This window comes from Cupressus sempervirens, chromosome 9 (genome assembly GCF_028749045.1).
Source record: "Cupressus sempervirens isolate cs-2001-9-10 chromosome 9, ASM2874904v1, whole genome shotgun sequence".
Classification (NCBI taxonomy): domain Eukaryota; kingdom Viridiplantae; phylum Streptophyta; class Pinopsida; order Cupressales; family Cupressaceae; genus Cupressus; species Cupressus sempervirens.
In genome coordinates, this window is record NC_143126.1 from 314,937,833 (window position 1) to 314,960,087 (window position 22,255).

Below are 22,255 nucleotides of genomic sequence, written 5' to 3' on the forward strand. Positions count from 1 at the left end.
ACAACCATTAACATTAGTCCTAAAAAACAATATGAAAACCTGCAATAAGACCTTTGTCAGATATTAATGAACCTAAAAAATCCAAAAAATAGACTGCTACAAAATGAAAAACTAACCAAAGAACTCAAATAGCAACCAGTTTAAGGTTTGGCGATATTCTTTGCTGCCAACAAAGTATCGTATGATACTTTTCATTATAGTAGTACGATACTTTTTTTTTCATATGATATTTCTCCTTAAGCCGAACAATAAACCTTCATATACTTGTGCAATAGAGTTCTCTATGGGCGTGTGATACTTTTACTAGAAAAGTATCACACAACAGTACAATGAAATATTGTACGATACTTAGACAATCTTGCCCGATATTCACACTTGTAAACAATAAAAAGATTAGATAGCGAGTAGAAAGTGCATGAAAAATATGCACATTAGGAGCAAAACCATAATGTTCTACCCCACAGTGGGCGCCAAAAATGTACACTAGAAATGTGCACCACTCTAAACCCTTCTATCTAAGTGATCACATGAATTGGAATGCTTGAATGTCGGCTTAGAGCTCCCTATCCATAGAGTGCAAAGGAGTGTTTTTGAGCATATGAATAGCTCTCAGCTGAGCCTTAGAAACACAACCCTTGCTAGTAAACCATGCAATGGCAAGTTCTTGAGGCAAGAGAAAGAATGCAAGTGTCCAAAAGAACTCTCAAATATGCAATGTAAGTTTGAACTAACCTAGAATGATATACATAATACAACTAGATAAATCCAAATGAGAGTGTTACTAAGCCAAGCTAGTTAAACTATGTGCTTTAAACTATTGCAAAAGGAAAAGCTACACTATATGAATCTAAGTTAATATGCAATGGTGATGAGAGAATTAGACAAGAAAATGAGAAGTTCTCCACAAAGCTCCGAGAAATAGATCAAGAAACTTGCAACATAATAATACTCAAGAAGTGGATCCTTTGAGAAGGAGAGAGCTCTCTCTTTTAAAGGTAGATGGACAGTTGAGATCAAGATCAATGAAGTGGACAATCAAGGGTGGGGGTCGACTTTTGACATGATCCATGTATAAGAGAAAGTCAAGGAATGAAAATGAGTTGACTTTTCATGTGAGACACCTTTTCTTTTAATTGGTTAGAAAAATGGGATCTTTTATTTAAATTAAAGGGGACATGTTCTTTTAATCAAATATGGACTTAGGATAATATAGTCAAACCATAAGGCAAAAGCCTACAGAACAACGGTAAATTGTGAGCCTCTTATCGAAGAGGTGTTTGGTTCAAATCTACCTGCACTTTATAAATAAAAATAATAATTAATCACAACACATAATCATTAATCTTGGCTTCAAGCTCTTATCGATATATATATAGTCAAACTATAGGTCAAAATTAAATTGATTATTTTTTAGCAATTTGGTCTAGGCAAATGATTAATTAATTTAGCCAAAATGCTAAGAAGGGGGCTAATAGTCTAGATGACCATTTTTAGGTGACTACAGGTAACAAGTCAAAATAATGTGCCAAATAGTTTGACATCAATGGTAAATAGTATAATTGATACCATGTTTATTAATCATGTTTTAACCATCGATAACTTGACTTCTTCAACAACTTCATCAACTAAATCAATTATGCCAACATTTTTACGACATTATTTTCCCCCTAGATTTTCTTTAGGGTTGCTTTGGGATTTAGCTTGGGGGTTCCAAATTGTAATAGTCAATAGAAAAAATACTTTTTCAAACTTCACACCAAGGACAACACAAAATGTTGATGAAATGAAAAGGAAATTGTCTACCTTCTACCGATATAAGTTATGCCTTATTTTAAATTTAATAAACAAGTATTATTGATTTTCTACATGAATTAAATATGAATAATATCCATATCCATAACTTTCAAAGACTTTTGCATAAAATGCGTCACATTTATGCTTCACACACTCAATAATTAAAAGAAATGAATTTCATAAAGCTTGATTAAGTTATGTTGATAAGACATAAAGTTTGTCTATTTTTTTAAGTTGTAGGAAACAAATTATAAAAATTTATGTCACATCTAGACATATCCTCTTCTTTGTTAGAGTAATTATTTGTTTGCACTTATTAATTAAATCACTTTGATTTAATTAAATAAGTTGCCTATTACTCTAGTTTGCTTAAGCTATCTTGTAGATGCATATAATTAATATTTTATTAATTATATTGTGCAACCTAGCTTTTTTAGGCTTTAGGTTACTCTTTTCGGGTTTTGATCTCCTTTTATAAGGATTGATCTCTTTGTATTTTTCATTATGAAGATTTTTTGAATAATATTTTCTTCGTCTGAGTTTTGCAAATCAAACCCTTGCCTCTTCTTGTCTTTTTCTTCTTCGTGACAAGTTTTCTGCATGCAGGTTTTCTTGGGCTACGTGGATTTGTTGTGCACTTTTGCTCAAATCCTACATGGTATCAGAGCCAAATCTGTTGTAGCTTGTTTGGTGTTACAAGAAAAAGGGAGACCAAGGGTTTGGTGGACCAAATCTGGTATTTTTTCGAGCATTTTCTGAGAAAACAGGGGGGTCACTGATTTTTGGAGCAGTTTGAGGCCAAACAGACCTCACGGATGGATTCAGAAGGCATCAAAACTCTCATTTTGATATAAAATTTGTCCGATTTGGACAACGTTGATTTGGGAGGCAAAAAAAAATTGCCCAGCAAGGCCGTAAGGCCCCTGACACACAGATCAAGACGCAAATTTTTTTTTAAAAAAATTTAAAAAGGCCTTTTGGGCCGCTCTGTCCAGCAACCACTTGCGCACCACTGGAGGACCACCTGCGCTCGGCCCACGGACAGCCGCCACCGGCAGGCCACTGCACCCGGCCACCACCGTGCCACCGGCCCTCCACCCTCTAGGCGGCACCACCAGCAACAGTCGCCCCTACGGCCACCGCCACCAATGACGAGCACCCTACCAGTGCTATGCACAGTCAATGGAAACTGCTCCGCCAGCGTGGCTCTTCTACAGAGTTGGCACATGTTTTAGGGTGCCACGTTGGCATCTACCACGTGGACCCTACCACATCACTCGGCCCAGTCAACCCGCTGTCACATGGCATCCACATGGCCCTTTTTTGCTGCAATGACCTCCTGGCCATCAATTTTTTTGCTATGAAATGCTAACATCAACATGATGTCAGCACTGCATCAACACACCTGTAGGCTCTCCAGGGTCCTTTTTTGACCTACTCGCATCTTTTTGGCCACAACTTGAGCATACGGAGGTCTTTTTTCGATCCAAAAGAAGCATCGAAAAGCTAGTTCTGAGACGGAGACAATGGTGTAGGATTTTTTTGGTTTTGTTGCAGTTTTATGGCCTATTTTTGCTGTTAAAGCCGAATGTTTTGTTTTGCACTCCGGGAGGCGTATCTTGAGCATCCGATCTCTATTTTTGGACTTCTTTATATCACTGGAAATCTCTTTCTGCACTCTTTCCAGTGATGTTGGTTGTTGTTCCATATTCTGTTCCAAGAACATCCTATTCAGTCTTTTGTGTTTTAGCATTCTGGTGGATACCCTGATTGTTTCAAGTCCAGGGATCGATTTTGTTGCTTCAGATGCTTCATTTTGGGCTCTACCTTCTATTGTTTCAGCCTTATGTTTTTTCTGATCATTGTTGATATTCATTGTAAGCATCTTTATGCAACGCACTGAGATAAAGTGCCACTCTTGCATTTTGGGATCCTTTTCATCATTGTGATTCGTTGTACTTGCACTATTTTATAAAGTGCCATGGGGGGGATAGTTGTTTGCCACTTATAGGCCCTCTTTCTCTTTTGCCTCATGCAGTGTCAATGACACATGCCTTTATTGGTGTATGTACCTCACTCTCGATGTGTCTGGTTCCTGTGTTGTAGGAGATTCTTTGGCCCACCTTTTCAGCTACCTGTCACCTCACCTGCATTAAGGGGGGGTTATATTGTTGTTCTATGCTTCTTTGGTTGATGGTTCGTTGGTGTGAGCTATGTATTTAGTACTTGATCTTACATACTAAGCGATTGCAGTGGTTAGCTACCTATGCATTTCGGTGAGACGGATCATCTACCATATTGACATGCTCAGTTCGTGTCTTCTATTTCCATGGAGGTTCTACAGATCAGCATTTTGATAGAGTTTTGCAGTTTTTCATGCTTTAGTGATTCTCTTCTTATCTCTTTGTTCCTTCTTCTAAAACATTCTTTGCTATCTCTTTTTGGAGTAGGGTTTTTCCCATGTGGTTTTCGCTATTTCTCCTCTTTATAGAAATTTTGTTGTAATTGGGTCCCTGATTAGGCCTTGTTGCCGAGACCCAATTTTCTTGCTTTCATAGCTGTGCTAGGTTAGCTTACCTCCTGAGCTTCGCTTAAAAGGGGGTGTTAGAGTAATTATTTGTTCGCACTTATTAATTAAATCACTTTGATTTAATTAAATAAGTTTCCTATTACTCTAGTTTGCTTAAGCTATCTCGTAGGTGCATATAATTAATATTTTATTAATTATATTGTGCAACTTAGCTTTTTTAAGCTTTAGGTTACCCTTTTCGGGTTTTGATCTCCTTTTATAAGGATTGATCTCTTTGTATTTTTCATTATGAAGATCCATTGAATAATATTTTCTTCATCTAAGTTTTTCAGATAAACCCTTGCCTCTTCTTGTCTTTTTCTTCTCTATGACAAGTTTTCTACATGCAGGTTTTCTTGGGCTTTGTGGATTTGTTGTGCGCTTTTGCTCAAATCCTACATTCTTATATCTTAAGTCTCAGCAAAAAAATTGTACCATGGTGCTCAGATATATACTGCTTATCTTTTTCCTAAAAATTTAATAAAATTTTAAATTTTCATTAAGCATATTTATTTATTTTTCAAAAATTTAATAAGTAAAGTCAATTCGTTACAAATTATGATCTTACATATTTTTGAAATAATGTATATAACTTATTCAAATTTTCATATCAAGTTGTCTGACTTTCTTTAATCATTGCCACACCTAATTTGACCCACCATAATCGTACACAAACTTAAAAATAGACTATAAAATAACTATTATTGTATTAAATATCATTCTATTTTTTAATAGATACATTCTCTCTTATCTTCAATTTAAAAAATCAATAATAAAATATTTCTTAGTGCACACATCATAAAGATTTTGAGATTAGTAAAGAGTGTTGAATTTCTAAAATTAATGAGAAAAAAATAAAAGGATTGAATGATTATACTTTCTATCTTCTAATTTCACAACCCTCACCCATTAGTTTCTGAAAAATAAATTTTAGTACTCTAAAACTCATAGAAATTGTGGAAAAGTTTCATATTTATAGTAATATAATATATTTATTATCATTTAATTTAATAATATTATTATAATATTAATTTTGTTTATGAACACTATAATAGTTATATGTATGATTGTATGTATAGGGGAGATGATCTAGTAGTGTTCGGATGAACTTCACACATGTAGAAATTGTAAATCATAAGTCAAATTTTGTTGGATTTTTCGGTGTATTTTAGTAGGTGAGTTAAGAGCTCAAAACTAAGGTTTTGACTTTTGGTTAATCACATATCTCTTTACAGACAATTGGCATAAAGTGATCAAAATGTGGCATTTCAAAGTCCCTTCTAATGTCTATTATGTTCTTGCACCAATATATGTTTACTCAAAAATGTCATTATGAAATGTTCCAATAACAGTGCACAAATGGACCAATCACCAACCAAAAAAGCTAACCAAATGATCAACTTTTAGTACATGTATGATCAGCTAGTAGTATGAAATGTTGAGCACAAATGGACCAATCACCAACCAAAAAACCTAAAAAATGATCAACTTTTAGTATATGTATGATTGGCTAGTAGTACAATATTATTGTAAGGTTGGAGTCCCATGGGCACTCACTTCCTTAAAAATAGAGCAAGTCAGATTTTTTAGGAATATTTAAAGGGAAGCAGTGCCATGAATTTTATATTGAATCCTCTTTAAAAAATCAGCTCCTAAAAAAATAAAGGAATCTAGTTGTCTCATAAATTTAAAAAATAAAGAGATTATCTCATTTTGGTGGGAACATGAAAAGCTTTTTGACAAATGGCAAAATCCTTCCAGCCCCACCTCATTTTCACCCCCTTAAATTGAGAGGGCTAAAAAATTATCATGGGGTCACCCTCTCCACAAAAATAGAGCCCAAGCCCCTCCCCCTGCCTAACTCCTTAGTAAATTTTTGGAGGCCTAAAGTTTTAATTTGGATTTCTTTCCTACAAAATAGGAGCTCCTCCTCTAAAAAAATTAGAGTAGAAATAGTCACATGTCAACAATCTATTAATTATTAAATTTCTCAAATGATGGGACCACTAATATCCTTAAATTTAGAAGTTAAAATCTTTAAATTTAAAAGAATTAAAAAAATCATGGGAGTTGACATCCTAAGACTATTTACTTTAACTATTCCTAAAATAATTCACTACCACCTACTCTATTTTTAAGAAAACCCCATCCATGAAACCCAGTCCTTATTGAACACAAATGTTTCTTGCGTCACTTCCCCTACACTACACGTGTGTACTGGATATATATTATATTGCCTAATAAGGTTATAGATAATAGAGATATGATGAGCCGTTGGCATCGTGTACAGTAGAAAGGAGGGAGAAGATAAAAGCTTCATTGACTATTGCCTAGGGTTTGTTAATGCTGTTGACTATGGGAACTTAATATGGTAACTTTGGTTCGTTTGTTGCTCTCTGCATGACTATTGCTTTGTATAGTTTTTTGATTTGGAAAATCCTCCTAAGAATGACAAAGGCAAGAATGTTGTGTTTGTCCATTGCATAAGTTGCAGACAGAATTGGTAGGGACATCTGCTGCTGGTATCCTTCAAGCCTGATTTTATTGTCCTAATAATCTATCATAGTGATGATAATGAGGTGGATTTCGGTCATCCTGTGTGTGATGCTGGTTGCAAGAACTGTAAGTTCTCAATGGAATAAGGAGGCCTGCATAAGTTGCCGTCCCAACTGTCTAGTCAATAGATAATCTAATAATGTAATGGGTCTGCATGCGGATTTTGATGTTGTAGCATTGGTATAAATGAAATTTGGTAATATTTTTGGGTGCCTTAATGTTGTAGTCCTGTGTTAAATACAATATTCGAAAAGTTTATGCCCTCTTTGTTCCGATTTTACTGGGTTGCTGGGTCCTTATGTGGGCTTTGAATATGGCCGACAAATTACATTTTCTGGTCAATGAAAGGTTTTTGAACATTTTATTTGATTTTAGTTTGATGATGTTTATACACCTTCTATGTGGATCAGTATATGGTTGTAGATGTTATATATCAGTAATGGGAATAAATTGTAGTCTATGAGTTTTTTCAATTTTGGTTCTCTATTATGGAATGCTTCTCACTCCAAATGTGTGATTGAGATCAAGTGGGTGGAAAGTAATCAGATGGAATGGAGTTTCTGTGGAATCCAATTGTAAAATACATGGATCTGAGGAAACCTGCAAATACCAGTAATCCAAGCTTCAATGATTATGATTTTTTGGCTGGCTCTTAGAATCTTTTTCCAGGAATACTAACAAAAGAATATGTTTTCATTTTCGCATTCAATCCTTTCAATATTTGCATCTCCAGCTGCTGTGGGAAAAGCTTATAACTAAATCCCAAATCCTTCCAAAAGTGCACTTAAGGGTTAGTAAGGGTTGGTTAAGTTCTAAATTTTTTGTCTTTTTATTGAAAAGATTCTATTTTAAAATACCTGATTTTTAACATCCCAATTTTTAGGGTCCCTTTGGGTTCAATAAACTCATTTCTGATGGAAATGCTGCGGCGTATTCTGATTGCTAGAACTGCTAAATCTTCTTTTAGCTCCTTAATCCCCATGATAGTGATTCTGTTGCCCAGTATAAGGTGGTCTTTGATAAAAGATAACAAATACAATGAAGTATCATCGAATCTACTAAAGCTAAAGTGATATAAGTAAAAATTTAGAGTTTAGCTGATTTGCAGACAATCCGACAGACATTGATAGAAAAATTCAAAGTTTTTAAATAAACAAATCAACTGACATTAAGTAGAGAATTGTGTGAAGTTTGGAGAGGAGTGAGTGGTACTGTGATAGATGACATTGGGGCTGAAGGTAAGGGCCGCATATTTAAAGATATAAAACATTGTCATTCTTTCGTTTGTTTGCGTTCCACCTTCTCTCCAGGAAATATTGATGAGAACTCAGAAAGTTGGAAACATTTATGAAAAGAAAGTTTTCAGAGGTAATGATTAGTGTTTTTGTTAAATGGTGTCAAGACACATAGGCATCCCTGGGGTGTAAAGTGTTACTGTTTTCATTTGTTGAATGTCTCCTAATCCTGTCTACATGTATCTTAACTTTACGTCAAACTAAACTTGAAACCTTGATTGAATTCATAAGGTTCAGAGAACTCATAGTGATGCGCAATTACTTCTCGAGGGGGGAAACAATAGTGCAAAAGGTGTACAAATACAATAGTGTTTAGCATTGCCATGATCTCAACTATAATTGGATCAAAATGGCACTGCCGAACCAGAACAATTATTTTGGGATTTTTCAGAGACCACTTTATAAAGAATTGTTTGAAAAGCATGGAAGGGATATTGAATGGTTAAAGTAGATCATTTGGTATGACTTTATTTCTTCTGTAAGAAGATACATGGTATATCAAGTGCACGTTTTCTTCAATTCCCTTTTGACAATGTTTAAAACGCCCTATCGAGATGTTTACATACCTACTTTAAGAAAAGATTAAAAATAGTCGAAAAATTAATTCAATGCATACACCCTATTTTAGGGCCTTCATCAATGCAAGTGCCATATTGTGATGCAACAAAGTTAAAAAGAAATTATACAACCATACTATAGGCAACTTTGCACCAGTGATGTATGTTCAACGTACGATTTACTGGTCTTGCCCCTATAGTTTGGACATGGTTCAGCATGTTGTAGTTTGTCCTTTTGGCAATTACTGAGAACGGAATCAACCATATCAACATTGTACAGCATTCACACAATTCACTCTCAGTTTCTCATTTAGTTGGTGAGGCTTAATGGAATGCTCATGCCTATTAGGATTTCAGCTTTTCCAGCTAAACGTTTACACAAACATTACTGAGTTCAAAAAATAATCCAAGTGATTCGAAGATTAAATCTATAACCCAAGATTCCTGTATTTTATGGTTTCAGACCATCTTGATTTGGTTGGTCTGTTTTAGTATTTGGGTTGTAAACTCTGTTGTTGCTTTTAACCTCATCACTGATCATACGCTGTTAAAATTCAGGCTTGGAGCTGTTCGTTTCTTGATGCTGTTCTTTATCGTTTTGTAGCACTTCGTCATTTGTAGATAAAGGTTTGAACCTTTAAAAAAACCATCATTTCAATCTAAAAATAATCAATCATGTTCACACAATCAAATCGAAAAACTGACAAAAATATACATGGTTATCAAATGTATATTAACAAAATTATTTTATAAACATATGTCTATTTTTATAATTAACTTCATATTAACTATTTTAATTACACCTCTTAATACCTATAAAATTGTATTCAAGCTAGTATTGTTAAATCATATCAGGCAAAGGCCCCAAATTGTGTCGTAAACAGCTCTAAATCTAGTATGTAAACAGCTCTAAATCTAGTATCTTCACGAGAACCCATCTCTTATGAGAATAAATGGTACATTCAGCATTCATTGCATTTAGGTGATGTTCACCGAGGTGAAACATTTGACTTTTCCATCTATAAACTATTACTTCAACTCAAGTATACTTAATTATAGAATTTTCTGCAATGTTATGTCCATTCAGCTTGCTACCCCATTTCCCAAGACCTTCAACATGCATTAGGTCATATGAACCATTCGTTGCAAAGCTCCATTAGTTCATAAATTGTTATGTAGAAAATATTTTCTCTAAGTCAAATTCCCTATATTTTCTGTACTATCAGTATATATTCCCTATAAATTTTACACCAAACATAAAGCGATTTAGCAGTCCACACCAATTATTAACTGATATAGCATAAAGTATAGCTAAATATCAGTTATAAAAGCTGTCATTTGTAAGACTAGAGACAACAGATCAGATCATTACTTGCTTGCTTCAGGAGGTTAAATTTTAATATAATTTACATTTTTTTAAGAGGCATTAACTTTAAGAAAACAATCAATATTTATAATTTTTTATTTTTCCTTCAACCTTTATTCAAAAGATCAGTGTGAGTCACGATTTTTAAGTTTTCATAAGACTCTAAAAAATATATATTTTTCTCACAATTTCAGATTTCATATTGCTTAACTAGCATCCAGAAAAGACTTAGTTTTACCTTGTATGTAAACTTTCCAAGTGTTCAAATGTGAAAAAAAGATTCAAATGGGATGCTTTGTTTATCTTTCAAATTTCAAACTACGACTAAATTGTGTTGCAATAATTCACGTGTGTTCTGGTACATATTTTAACCAGAGCACCTTTTCATCCATATCATAAAACAACTTGCACATATCAGAGGACTTGAAACACCGTTAAAAATGGAAAATGACCAGGCAAATTTCACTGCAAAAGGACAGCTTTTGAAAATGTCCATATATATTGGACTGCACAGTTTAGAAAGATTAAAAAGGGCTTGTTTAGCCAAAGCTTTACAGAAAAGTAAACTTCCGAACGTGCATAGACATAAGACAATTTTCATCTATACAAATTGTCATGTCACAGAAAATCCAGTCATGTTACTTCTTCTGCTCACACGACTTGTTCTGGTTCAGAAAAAGAAACCCTAATTATGAATATCAATTGAAGTTCCGATGTGTACAATCCTGAAGCTACATGAAATAAGGTTGCGTGTCGTTCAACTCTGGTTATATTTTTTACTCCGAACGGGCATACAATTGCGACTTTAGAATGAAGTTTTTAACCTCACAACAGAAAACTGTACGCAAGTAACCCACCTCCTTCTGCATTCCTGGAGGTTCTCCTAGAAGTTCCTGAGCCACTAATTGAAGCCATGTTCTTGTCTCTTCCTCGCAGCCACTTGAAAGACTGCACAAAAGCCTTGACGTCCTGTAGATTACTGTCATGAGTAGTAGAAGCTAATTCTGGCCGCTGAAAATATGATGCTGTGCCCTCTGAAAAAGTTCTAAACAAGATGGGTGAATGAAGAGATACATTCAATCTATCAGAACTAATTCTTGGGTCGAAATGAGTCTCAGAAAGCGTTGCAAATCCTTGACCTCTACTTAAACGGGGATTCGAACATGGCCGTGCATCCTCAATTGACGAAGGACATGTCCAAAGCTTCTCTCTGTCATTCACAGATGCCTGATGATGTGAGAGGCCTGGTGACCCTTTATGACAAATTGCTGCATAACTGGTACTTCTGTGCAAACCCCTCTTGGATGATTGATTAATGGCTTCCGTGAAATCCATAACATGTTGATCATCAATTGACGTGTAGACTTCAGATGGGTGCTGAGGGTTTCCTCCAAGGCTAACCAATGAATGGCCTGTTGAATGTGAACGTCTAATATTCTGGCTACGTCTCTCTTGAGGCCTTAAGCAACTCATTATTCCAACAATGGTGGAATTAGTAGCAGATGTGCTGTACTCACTGTAAACTCTGGCTTGGCCCGCAATTGTTCTACAAGCAAATAACCCTGCATCAAATGAATTCACTTCATTTATTCCTCTCCCTTGATTGTCTGCTCTATCTTGCCCCGCATTACTTGCTCCAATAACAACCACAATATGATCAGTTTCCTGTGATGGTGCCCCTGTTTGCTGAGGCAGAGCTTCCATATCAGATCCGGGCCCTTGTAGTGCAGCATGGGGTTCTGGAAGAAGACTGCATCGGCACAGGGGACAAGTTGTGTGGGAATACAACCACATATCAATGCAATCGGGATGAAATGCATGACGACATGTTGGCAGCAATCTCAGGGTTTCATCATCCTCGAATTCACTCAAACAAACAGCACACTCTTGTGCATGCTTTCCTTGCTTCAAACCCTTAACCGAAGAATATCTGAAAAGAGGAAAGGTCTCTATTATACTCTCATCAAGTCCTTGAGAAGCTCTCATCCTCCCACTCCCACTACCTCCCATCCTAGAATTACCCCTTTCATCTTCATCTGAGGTACAATGACGAACATAGATTGAAAAAATACCCATAAAAACTAAGATTCCTAAGAGAACAAGAAGGGCAATGGACATGGATGGATTGAACCGTGCACCGATATCATAAGGATAGCCATAAGAACTTTCTGGCGGTAAAGAGTCATTTCTGCTCTTGTCCAATGAACTGAAACGGGGGATAGAGAAACCCAAATTAAAATGGTTATGATTGTCAGACAAGAAGGCCTTGTCACTCAAGGTTTTAGTATTAGAGGAAGCCAAGACATCGAAGCTTTCATACTCCACCACAAGGATTCTTCGGCTCTTCATCATTTGTTTCCAAACTATTTGACTGGAATTACAGGTGAAGTCCTCGGTGGTTTTATATACCTGAACCTTCTTGCACAACCACTAGTTTATTAAGGTCACTACCATGCAATACAATTACAGGCTCAGAATTTAACTTAAACGGTCGCCAAAGGCAATGTAGCTTTTCTCTTTGGCTTTAAATCAATGAGCACGCATACGTAGGCAGGCCAAACAAACCAGGTGAATCAAAGAGAAGAACCCAATGAACTTTTTCAGAAAAGAATTCTCCAGGAGTTTAGCTCCAAATAACTTCCAATTATTGTGCTTGGAAATTTTCCCATAAATTGAAACCCCAATCCAATAGACTTTCATCCAACAGAAATAATTAACCCACTTATGTTTTTGCACAAATCTAGGCACACAAGTACACAGACGAAACAAGTTTGATGGAGGAACGATCACATAAGTAATCAGGGAGCGGGAGGAAATTAAAAATTACAGTAAACGAAACCTAAACCTTTGAAATTAAGAACACACTGCTCACACCTTCTATTTACACAATGCATATGAACATCTATCCAGGAAATGCAAATCTAAATCCTATTTAGATATTCGTATATGTACCAATAAATCCTGACCGAGTCGTGTGGGCTCCAGAGTAGTTACCGCGACCTCCAACGCCGCTTCAGGAGTAACGAATAACATTTAATGGCAGAACCAAATGAAGCCTTTAAACCTAGAAAAAACTAGCACCATAACAATAACAGCAATTATTTAGTGCTTTCTCTTTATCGAGCCACGACTTGAAAATGACAGTTACTTAAGGCACATTACATTTGAAGTAAAACGGACCCGAGGGTTGTGCCGGTCGATGGTTTTGACACAATGAGAATTACAGAGGAAGCTGAAAAGCATCAATGTGGGCATCCACAATATCGCCTTCATGTCAAATGGCTGGACCGCACCCCTCCTTTGTTTGGGAAGCACGTAACTTGACCGCCTTCAATTTAGCTTTAACATAGACCATTCAAGAACTAACGTAGTTTTCCACTGAAATGAGACGTGGAGATAATTGTGGAGTCCGCTGAATGTGTACACTAGAAAGAATAAAACGGAAAATAGAAATAGGAAACGTAAACACACGGTTTTATTTTTGTTCATCATAAATTGTGGCTACGTCCACATTGCATGGAAGATCTCTACTAATATAAATGTATGAACTTTTACATCACAGCTGTAACTTCAGCTCTTTGAATACAATGCATAATAATAATAATGAACCTTCAATACATATTATAGTCTCAAAGGAAATGAAGAGACGAATAATTTGAAGGAAACAACAATAAAATGTGCATAATAAAAGAATGATTATTGGACTTCACATATACACCCAACAGTAATAGGGAAAGGGATCAATATCCTTGTAGCCAGCTCCTTAACAGGGTAATCTCCAACCCAAAAAAGTAGCAAAGATAAAACAAAGCTAAACTCTTTTTTTTTTTTCAGATTTACAAAAAGTGGTGATTTCTTTCCAAATTTTTTGTTGTTTTCGACTACAAACTATGAAGATCAAATTTTCAAAAAATATATATAATGTTTTCGGTCTTTTAAAAATTGATCAATTGTACATTTTTGTAAGAGGACAGCTGCGTCCCTCCTTAAAAGCTAAAATTTCCCATTAACAATGCACAATCTAGGAGTTCTAGAGTCATAATGCACAAAAGGGTCAAAATCTTTTCAAAGTTTAGACTAAAATGAGATCAATAGGGCCAATACCCTCTCAATAAACACTCATTAACTATTTTAAAATGTTCTATGATAAAATTGAAAAACACCTCCTTGTAAATGGATAGGAATAGGAGTTGCTCACATTTCTCACTAATGCATTATGAAAGGGTTTTCACTCAATTACCAATCCACATGTTACCAATTTTATTCAAATCACCTACAACACTTTCCATAAAGTTCTCAAAACGTAAAATGGAAGTTCTACTTCTTTTTAGGGTTTGAAAACCATAGTCAATCTAATGAAAGCATATATTTACCTTATGTTTTTTTAAAGCTTATGATTGTGCAAAAATCTCATGCATTAGAGTGTAATAGTATTTATACTATCTATTGATATTTATAAAGCAATGTACAATTATAATATTTCATATTAATATTTATAGGATATAATACTTTATAAATATTAATCTACAATCTAGATGTTATTATTCCCTTTCTTTTGTGTATGAATATAAAGTGTAATTAATAATTGTTATATAATGACATAATCAGATAATAAATATTAAAATTTATGATGTAAAGAAGGATAGAGATAAATAAGCATGCACTTTCAAGGATGAATCTCATATTGGATGATAGAATATATTTTTGCATGATAATATTGTAAGTAAGTTTGGATTATGGTAAAAATAGGTTTTGAGGGGACTTGAAACCCCATACAAAAAAACTAAAATCAAAACTATCATCGAAATAAAAGTCCAACCACTTTTTACAAGGACTTGGAACCTAAGTACGGACAAGCAGAGAGTTACAGAACACGAAATAAAATTGATACAAGATTGACAGTAAAAACCAGAACCAAAATCCACTACCAACAACCAAGAGCAACAAAAGAATAGAAACGCCCTACACCAACTCCTTTTTTACTTTGGAAATATCTTTTCCAATGTTTGTTGCTTCTTGAATAAAGTCTTTCACATTTGATCTGGGAGCAGCTTCAATAGTCCTTTTTGTACTCTGCCTTGTTTGCTTACTAGGACCACCAATCATCTAGGCAACAAAAGGAGCTCATTGCTTCTTTTTCCAATGCTCGATGTGGTCACTACACAAACTAGAAGTCACAATGTCCATATGTTGACCATTGTCTTTGACCAGTTGCCTTAATTTAGCTTCATAAGCCATGAGCTTGCTAGGGATATTCCCAACTCTTCCTTCCAACTCCATTCTTTTCATTTTTCATTGTCAAGGTTACCTTGCAACTCTCTAACATTTTTCTTCAAAGCCATAATCTCATTATACAACCAAGAATCAACATGGAGGGTAATATTCACTTTCAATTTAGCTTTATGGAGAACATCACCCTCTCGCTGACCTTCTCATTCTCTTCCTCCTCAATAGCTTTATTAGAGTCAGGGAGATTAAGATTATTGTGAGCGTCATCAAATGTTATGCTCACCTTTAGTCTCCACAAAGTGACTCATCTCCTTTAAATCCTCGATGATAGCCAAATTCTGCTTCACCAAAGTGTCTTTCTTAGTGTTCGTGGATTGAATCAGGGCCTTAGCTTGTCCCTTCGCTTAAGAATTTGGAGTACCCACATTACTCCCTAAGCCAAAAAATCTCTCTATAGAATCATCCTGACTGCTAGAGTAACCTTCATTGTTCAAGCTATAATCCCCACTTTTTGTTTCCACCTCACCTTCATCATTCTCTGTTATTGTTGTTTCCTTATCATCTTTAGAAACCTCCTCAAGTTTTGGTTTCTTCATTCTACCTTTAACTCTTCTAGATTCCATGTTCACCTTGTTCTTCTTATTCTTAGCTCTACCCTCTTGCCCCTCTTAGGCACTACTCATCTCAATATCCATACCCTTTCTAGTGAGCATCTTTATCTTCACCTTATCATCCTTGTTTTTCTTCAAACTAGAAGTTTCCAGATAATCCTTCCCAAGTTGCCTCTTCCTTTTCCTAGAAGAAAGAGAAGTCCCCATAGAGTTCTATCTACAATATTCTACAATGAGCAGAATAAGCCCTTCATGAAGAACTGGCCTACTCCCCTTTTTCCTATGAGTGCTCAGACCATTTAGCAAGGAAAAATTCAGATATAAAGGGAAGGAAACCCCATCCTAATATCTAAAGTGGTTAAGAAAAATAAAATGAAAATTATGAACATGTTTAGACCTCCCATCCAGAGTGAAATACTCCCTAATGCAAGATAAAGCATCTTGTCATATCTCCTTTATCTGATCGAGATCATAGAAATCCCCTTCTTTCACTAATTTATTTTCTTCTTTGGGTTTTTTGGTAATTTATTTAGGGAAACATTTGAGATTTTTGTTTCTTTTATAAACTTAATCCCTACCATGGGGAGCCCAGTGATTTTAGCAATAAACTCCTTCGTTAAAGCAACAATCACCCCATGCATAGTAACTTTCTCCTCAGCCCAGTTTCTAAAAAACTCCTCAATGATATGACATTTAAAACCATGCAATTTTTCAAGGTAAACTATAACCTTACCCTTTTTTATGATGTCCCAAATAGCAGTCTTCTCATTCCAATGCTTCCAGCTCATAGGCTCTAGCTTCCTTGGCTCTCCACCCATTTTGCAAACCAACCTAACAAGATGAACTCTACGATGAAAAATGGCAACTTGAAAGAAGGGATTAAAACTTTTTAAACCACCCAAAATATGTGCTTGTTTAAGAGGGTAATAATAAAGAAGTACTCCCTCGAACTTTGATAATACTCAAATTTATTGCCAAAGTTCTCGTAGCTTAACTCCAAATTATTACAAAATATTTCATTCCACTACATTTTTCACATCATAATTAATAAGCACCTTAAGATCAATATTATTGTTGAGGTCATCTAACCACATCAACTTTTGGCTACTAATAGCTTTGTTGGCAATCCAATCAACAACCTTATTAGCTTCTTGATAATTATGGGTAATATGAACCTTATCAAAATTCTTTAATATTTTTTTAAATTTCTCTCACAATCACCTCTATATTCCATGTCACCAAGTAATTATTATTCAACATGTTGATAATGTTTAGAGAATCGCCTTCTAGTCATAACTTCCTATAACCAATTTACATAGCCTTTTTGACCGCAAATAGAGTCATTGACACCTCAACTCTATGACTTGTAGAGGAACCAATTGGAACAACAATAGCATCCACCACTCTACCATTATGATCCCTTAGGGCTCCACCACACCCCGCTCTCCCTAGGTTCTCCTTAATAGACCCATCAAAATTAGCTTTGAGCCAACCCATCAGAGGGGACTTCCAAACAATTCCCTCTCTACTAACCTTATCTTTCACCAACTTATTGGATCAAAAATATTAAAGTCTCTTTTATTATAATTCTAAGACAAAAAAAAATTTGTTATCACCCTCAAGATTTTATGGCCAACCACCCATGAAGGAGATTCCTTATCTCTAAAAATCCTATTGTTTCATTCTTTCCAATGACCTGGATAAAGATGGGGAAGAGAAAAAATTCAAAGAATTCTAGCTTCAGGAATTCTGACAAGATACTTCTAGCTTTGAAAACAATCCATCAAAGTCTTAAGCTACACCTAGTGAGTGTTCCAGTACCCAAGGAGAATATTCCACACTTCTTGACTAAAGTTGCAATGAATAAAAAGATAGTTGATATCTTCACCAACATTCATACATATGATACATCTATTCACAACATAGAAACCCCTTTTATGAAGGTTATCAATGATAAGAGCTTTATTTTGAAGGGCAATCCAAAAAAAAAAAAATCAATCTTAGGGACAAGCCCCTTCATCTAAACTTTCTCCCAGGGAGGAGGATTCTCATCCATGTCAACTCTGAAGACTAAAGCCACCTTGTAGATAATATTGTAAATATTAATATCTCAATTGTTTTATAATTTACAATATTTTTTATGTTAATTATTATTTTTAAATACAAAAGGAGGAAAAAGTGCACAAATTGGAGTCCTTTTTTGAGTTTTATTTACATTGAAGGAGGGTATTTTTTAGATTTGGAGTCCTCATTTAGCCCAAGGGAAGTTTTTCTTTTAAAAGAAATCCATGAGTAGTTAAGAGGCTATTTTTGGCAATCATATAGTAGTTGATTATACTTATGTATGTTTCTTTGTGTGTGTGTGTGTGTGTGTGTGTATGTGTGTGTAGTTTGAGGGTTTTGGGGCCATTATCATGAAGATTTCAAGAGATTTATCTATTTTTGTGCATATGTTTTTTATTTGTATGGATTTGAGCTCTATTTTGAGAGTTTCGAGGAGCAATTCATATTTCATTTTGTTTTAGGCTAACCTTCCTATAATATTAATGCTTCAAAGTTATTTCTTAGTCATTTCTTTCTTCTTTATTTTTCCCCATTGTGAAATTGTGCATTTTATATTGTGACTTGTAGATCTTTTAGACTAGTAGCAACATGTTCCTTTGATTTTGATATGGCACAAATTGATCCTTCTCTTTTTTGGTGTGTTTTAATATTGTGTTTTCATACTTAACTTAATTTCTATGGTTTTTGCAAAACCCTCTGATTAGTTTCATTTAGGTATTCAATTTTATTGCATGTTACTACCATTATTCAAGTTTTGCATATTGTGTTATCAAAGTTTCATTGATTCAAATTGTGGATATTATCATCCCCTTTTAGGTGTTGTAGCTTAACCTTTATTCAATCTAGTTTATGGATTTGAGTTGTTAAAAAGGATAAGAATTTTTAGAGTTGTTGTGAATCATCAAGTTGTTAGGGAGTTTGGGAATACATATTTTGCTGCATCATCATTTAGATATAAGTTTCAATTGTGTGCATATCTTTCTATCCCTTTTCTTAGCAAAGATAGTTTTAGATGATCAAGAGGAGAAGTTGGCCCTTAATCTAGTCATTGACTTTCATTATAGATACACCCACATATTTGACATTCATTCCATATTTCACTACTTGTTTGGTTTCATTCTTTAATCATTTTGGGGGCAATCCCTTGTAACAACAACACCTTTTTATGTTCAAAGATGGCCACATACATTCCTTCTCTTAGACAAATGGCCCAACATTTTGAACTCTAAAACCCTAAGTTTTCATCATATTTGGGGTTATATGTAATGCCCCACTTGAAGATCCTTGGAACAAGGATAAAAAATGTAGTTAATAATTTTTTTAAAGACAAGTTTCTTAACAACAACATGAAGTAACCTAGTACAAGAGTGAAACATCTAAAACAATTAATAAGAATAGGGAATATGGCTAAGATCACATGTTCACTTACACTAGTGGAAGTCTTAAAAACATTTCCAAAGATCCCCAAGCACCAAAGATAACACAAACCATGAGAATACCCAAATCAACTCTAAATAACATCTATGGATTCAAAGAGGGAATACAAAACTAACAATCCCAAACAAGATACTCTTTTAAAACCCAAATAACAAGTTCCTAGCATTGTCAAATATACAAGTCCATTTCCAACTAACCATAGCATAATCAAGAATTACAAATAGAGATGAACAATGACCATGCACAGGATGAGGGCTCAAAGTTACAACCACTCATCTACTAAAAACCATGCTGGAAGATAAATGCAGAATCCTAAAATTTGGCTAAGTTTGAAATCTTGAAGCCCTAAAATTTCCTAAATTCTTTATCTTAACTCTAAGAGGTCTGAAACCTATCTCAAATGAATTGTCACATATATTAAAATATATCTTAATTATAAGGAATATTTATATATCAACTTAGAAATGTGTGAAATCCAACAAGGTGTCCAAAACTAACTTTCAAACTTTCCTTAGCCAAGCCTAGATGTCCCCTATTTCTTGTGTGAGGAAGTGGATTAGTCTCAAATCTCACACGAGGAAGTACACCAAACCATGTAAAAAACTACCCTCTTGTGCGAAGGAATACCTAGCCCAACCACCAAACTCATAGAACTGGTGTCAAGGCTTGCAGAAGGAAGTACAAAGAACCATGCGAGGAAGTGCAATGAACCCCATGAGGAAATGCAGAGTCTCACTTCGTAGAGTGTACAATCTCATGTGGAATGGACTTCAATCTTGTGTGAAGATTTGCATCAGAGAACATGAACAAATGCCAAAAGAGAAGATAGGGAAAAATAATCCTCCACACTGGGGAGTACCAGATCCACAAATTGAGGCATAGACACTCAAAAACATTAACTACAAGATGGAAACAACATCTAACCATCTAAAAGATAGCAGTAAAGGAAACATACTAAAAAAAAAATTGCAGAGAATGAACATAACAAATTAAATTTGTGGTTCCTCCCAACCATAATAGCATCATGATACCTCGAAGGTCCTAGCCATCTCTTGCGCATAACATCCCAAACTGCCAACTAGATAGTCAAAGTTGTCCTATGAGGACATCACTAATAAAGCATAATAACATCATTAGAACATGAAATCTAACATGCTAATCCAAATAAATAGATACTCCAACTAAGTAAATAACATCATCTAATCATATGCTAAACATCATAATAAGGAAATGTGCCAAATAAACTAACATCACCTAAACATGATATCCAAGCATTCCAATGAAAGCATAAGTCACAAGAAATCATACTCTGGAACTCAAAGTACCAAGTGAAAACATCCAACAATGATCACACTGGAATAATAGATCATCTTCTACACATCGATCCCCAGTAGTAGTATAGGTAGCTATGCCTCCCAAGCACATGGAACTCATAGGTCCACTCCTGCCATATTGATGGAGATAATGATCCAACCACAAACACACATAAAGCAAATTTCCATGGCTAACACTCATGCCAAATGGTAGTAAGGACTACAACCATGATCATGAGACAATGCAAGTACAACAGGTCCTAGTCAGACACTCAATGTATACTATGTAGGGACTTGATGGAGTTTGAGTCACTTGGCATCAACTACCCTAAGCTAGAATCAGTGCAGAATGAATGCCTTAGGAAACCATCACACTAAAATCAAGCACGGAATGAATCCCTCAAGAAACCACCACACTGGTGCAGAACAGATCCGTCAAGAAACTATCACACCCATGTGGAACAAATCCCTCAAGAAACCATCACGTCATACCTTCAGAGAAATCGTATAGCATTCATTTCTCTAAATTATGTTTTATTACCCATTAATTTATTTAGTTATCACTTATTTAAAAACTTCTTCTCACCAACTAGGAAAATAGTCACCAAGGTTGTGAGAGAAGCCCCTCTACTGTCTACCCTACATACCCATGTTCATCACATGATGAGTACCCATAGGTAATGCAAGTTCCCAACCCAACCCCAATGAACATAACTCCACCAAAATACAATCGAAAGTTCTGCACCACCATCACGAAGATCATAAAACAAGGGCTAGATGAGAACACAATTGAAATAACATTCAACCAAATACAAGCTTAGTAGTACAGATTCTACACGAATCCTAAAGAACAATAAAACCATACATCATTAAATCACTTAGTCGGCCTTAATTCGAGAGTATGGATTCTACACGAATCCTAGTGTCCATAAAATAATAACAAGAGTCCAAAGAAAATAATAACACCAAGTATAAAATCACTCAATCAAACATAATGCTAGGAGTATAGATGTGGAATGCATCCCAATGCAAACATAAAGATGCAATAATGGTCTAAGTTATGATCTAGGTCCATGACCAACGTTGTGCTAGGAAAACCCAATAAAATTGGGTGGCACACAAATTGAGGCAAAAACCCCAAAACTTGAAAACTTCAAAAATAAAACCCATTTGGTCTTAGGGCACAAAAGCCACAAATATCAAATAAAATCTAGATTTGGAGTCTATTTGAAAAATGGCTAGCATAACAGTGCAAAACTCCAAACCCTCATCCTAGAAAATAGGGAAATGCTCATACCCTCCCAACTGGGTAGAGCTAGCGTACAGAAATGGAGGGGAACACTAGTTCTTAGCCTCCTAACAAACAACTACCAAAAATAGAAATAGAAATGGAGCCGAAACATTAAAACTGGAGAGCCCTACCTCACAGCCAAAAGGGGCAAAAATGGAAAACAACATGATAAA

The 22,255-nt window shown here is 35.2% G+C and overlaps 1 protein-coding gene across 2 annotated transcripts; it reads right to left on the reverse strand.

Annotated features, from left to right (window-relative positions):
• Positions 1 to 10,617: 10,617 nt before the first annotated feature.
• LOC149538643 (uncharacterized) lies at positions 10,618 to 13,488 on the reverse strand. Of its 2 annotated transcripts, none has more exons than XM_089799955.1 (2): positions 13,300 to 13,488; positions 10,618 to 13,201 (listed from the first exon to the last, which is right to left on the reverse strand). In XM_089799955.1, the coding sequence occupies exon 2, from the start codon at positions 12,487 to 12,489 to the stop codon at positions 10,963 to 10,965; it is 1,527 nt and encodes a 508-aa protein (XP_089656081.1). In that variant the 5' UTR covers positions 12,490 to 13,201; positions 13,300 to 13,488; the 3' UTR covers positions 10,618 to 10,962. The 2 variants fall into 2 exon arrangements, with proteins under 2 accessions (XP_089656081.1, XP_089656080.1); XM_089799954.1 differs by having other exon boundaries at positions 10,618 to 13,211.
• Between the last annotated feature and the right edge of the window lie 8,767 nt (positions 13,489 to 22,255).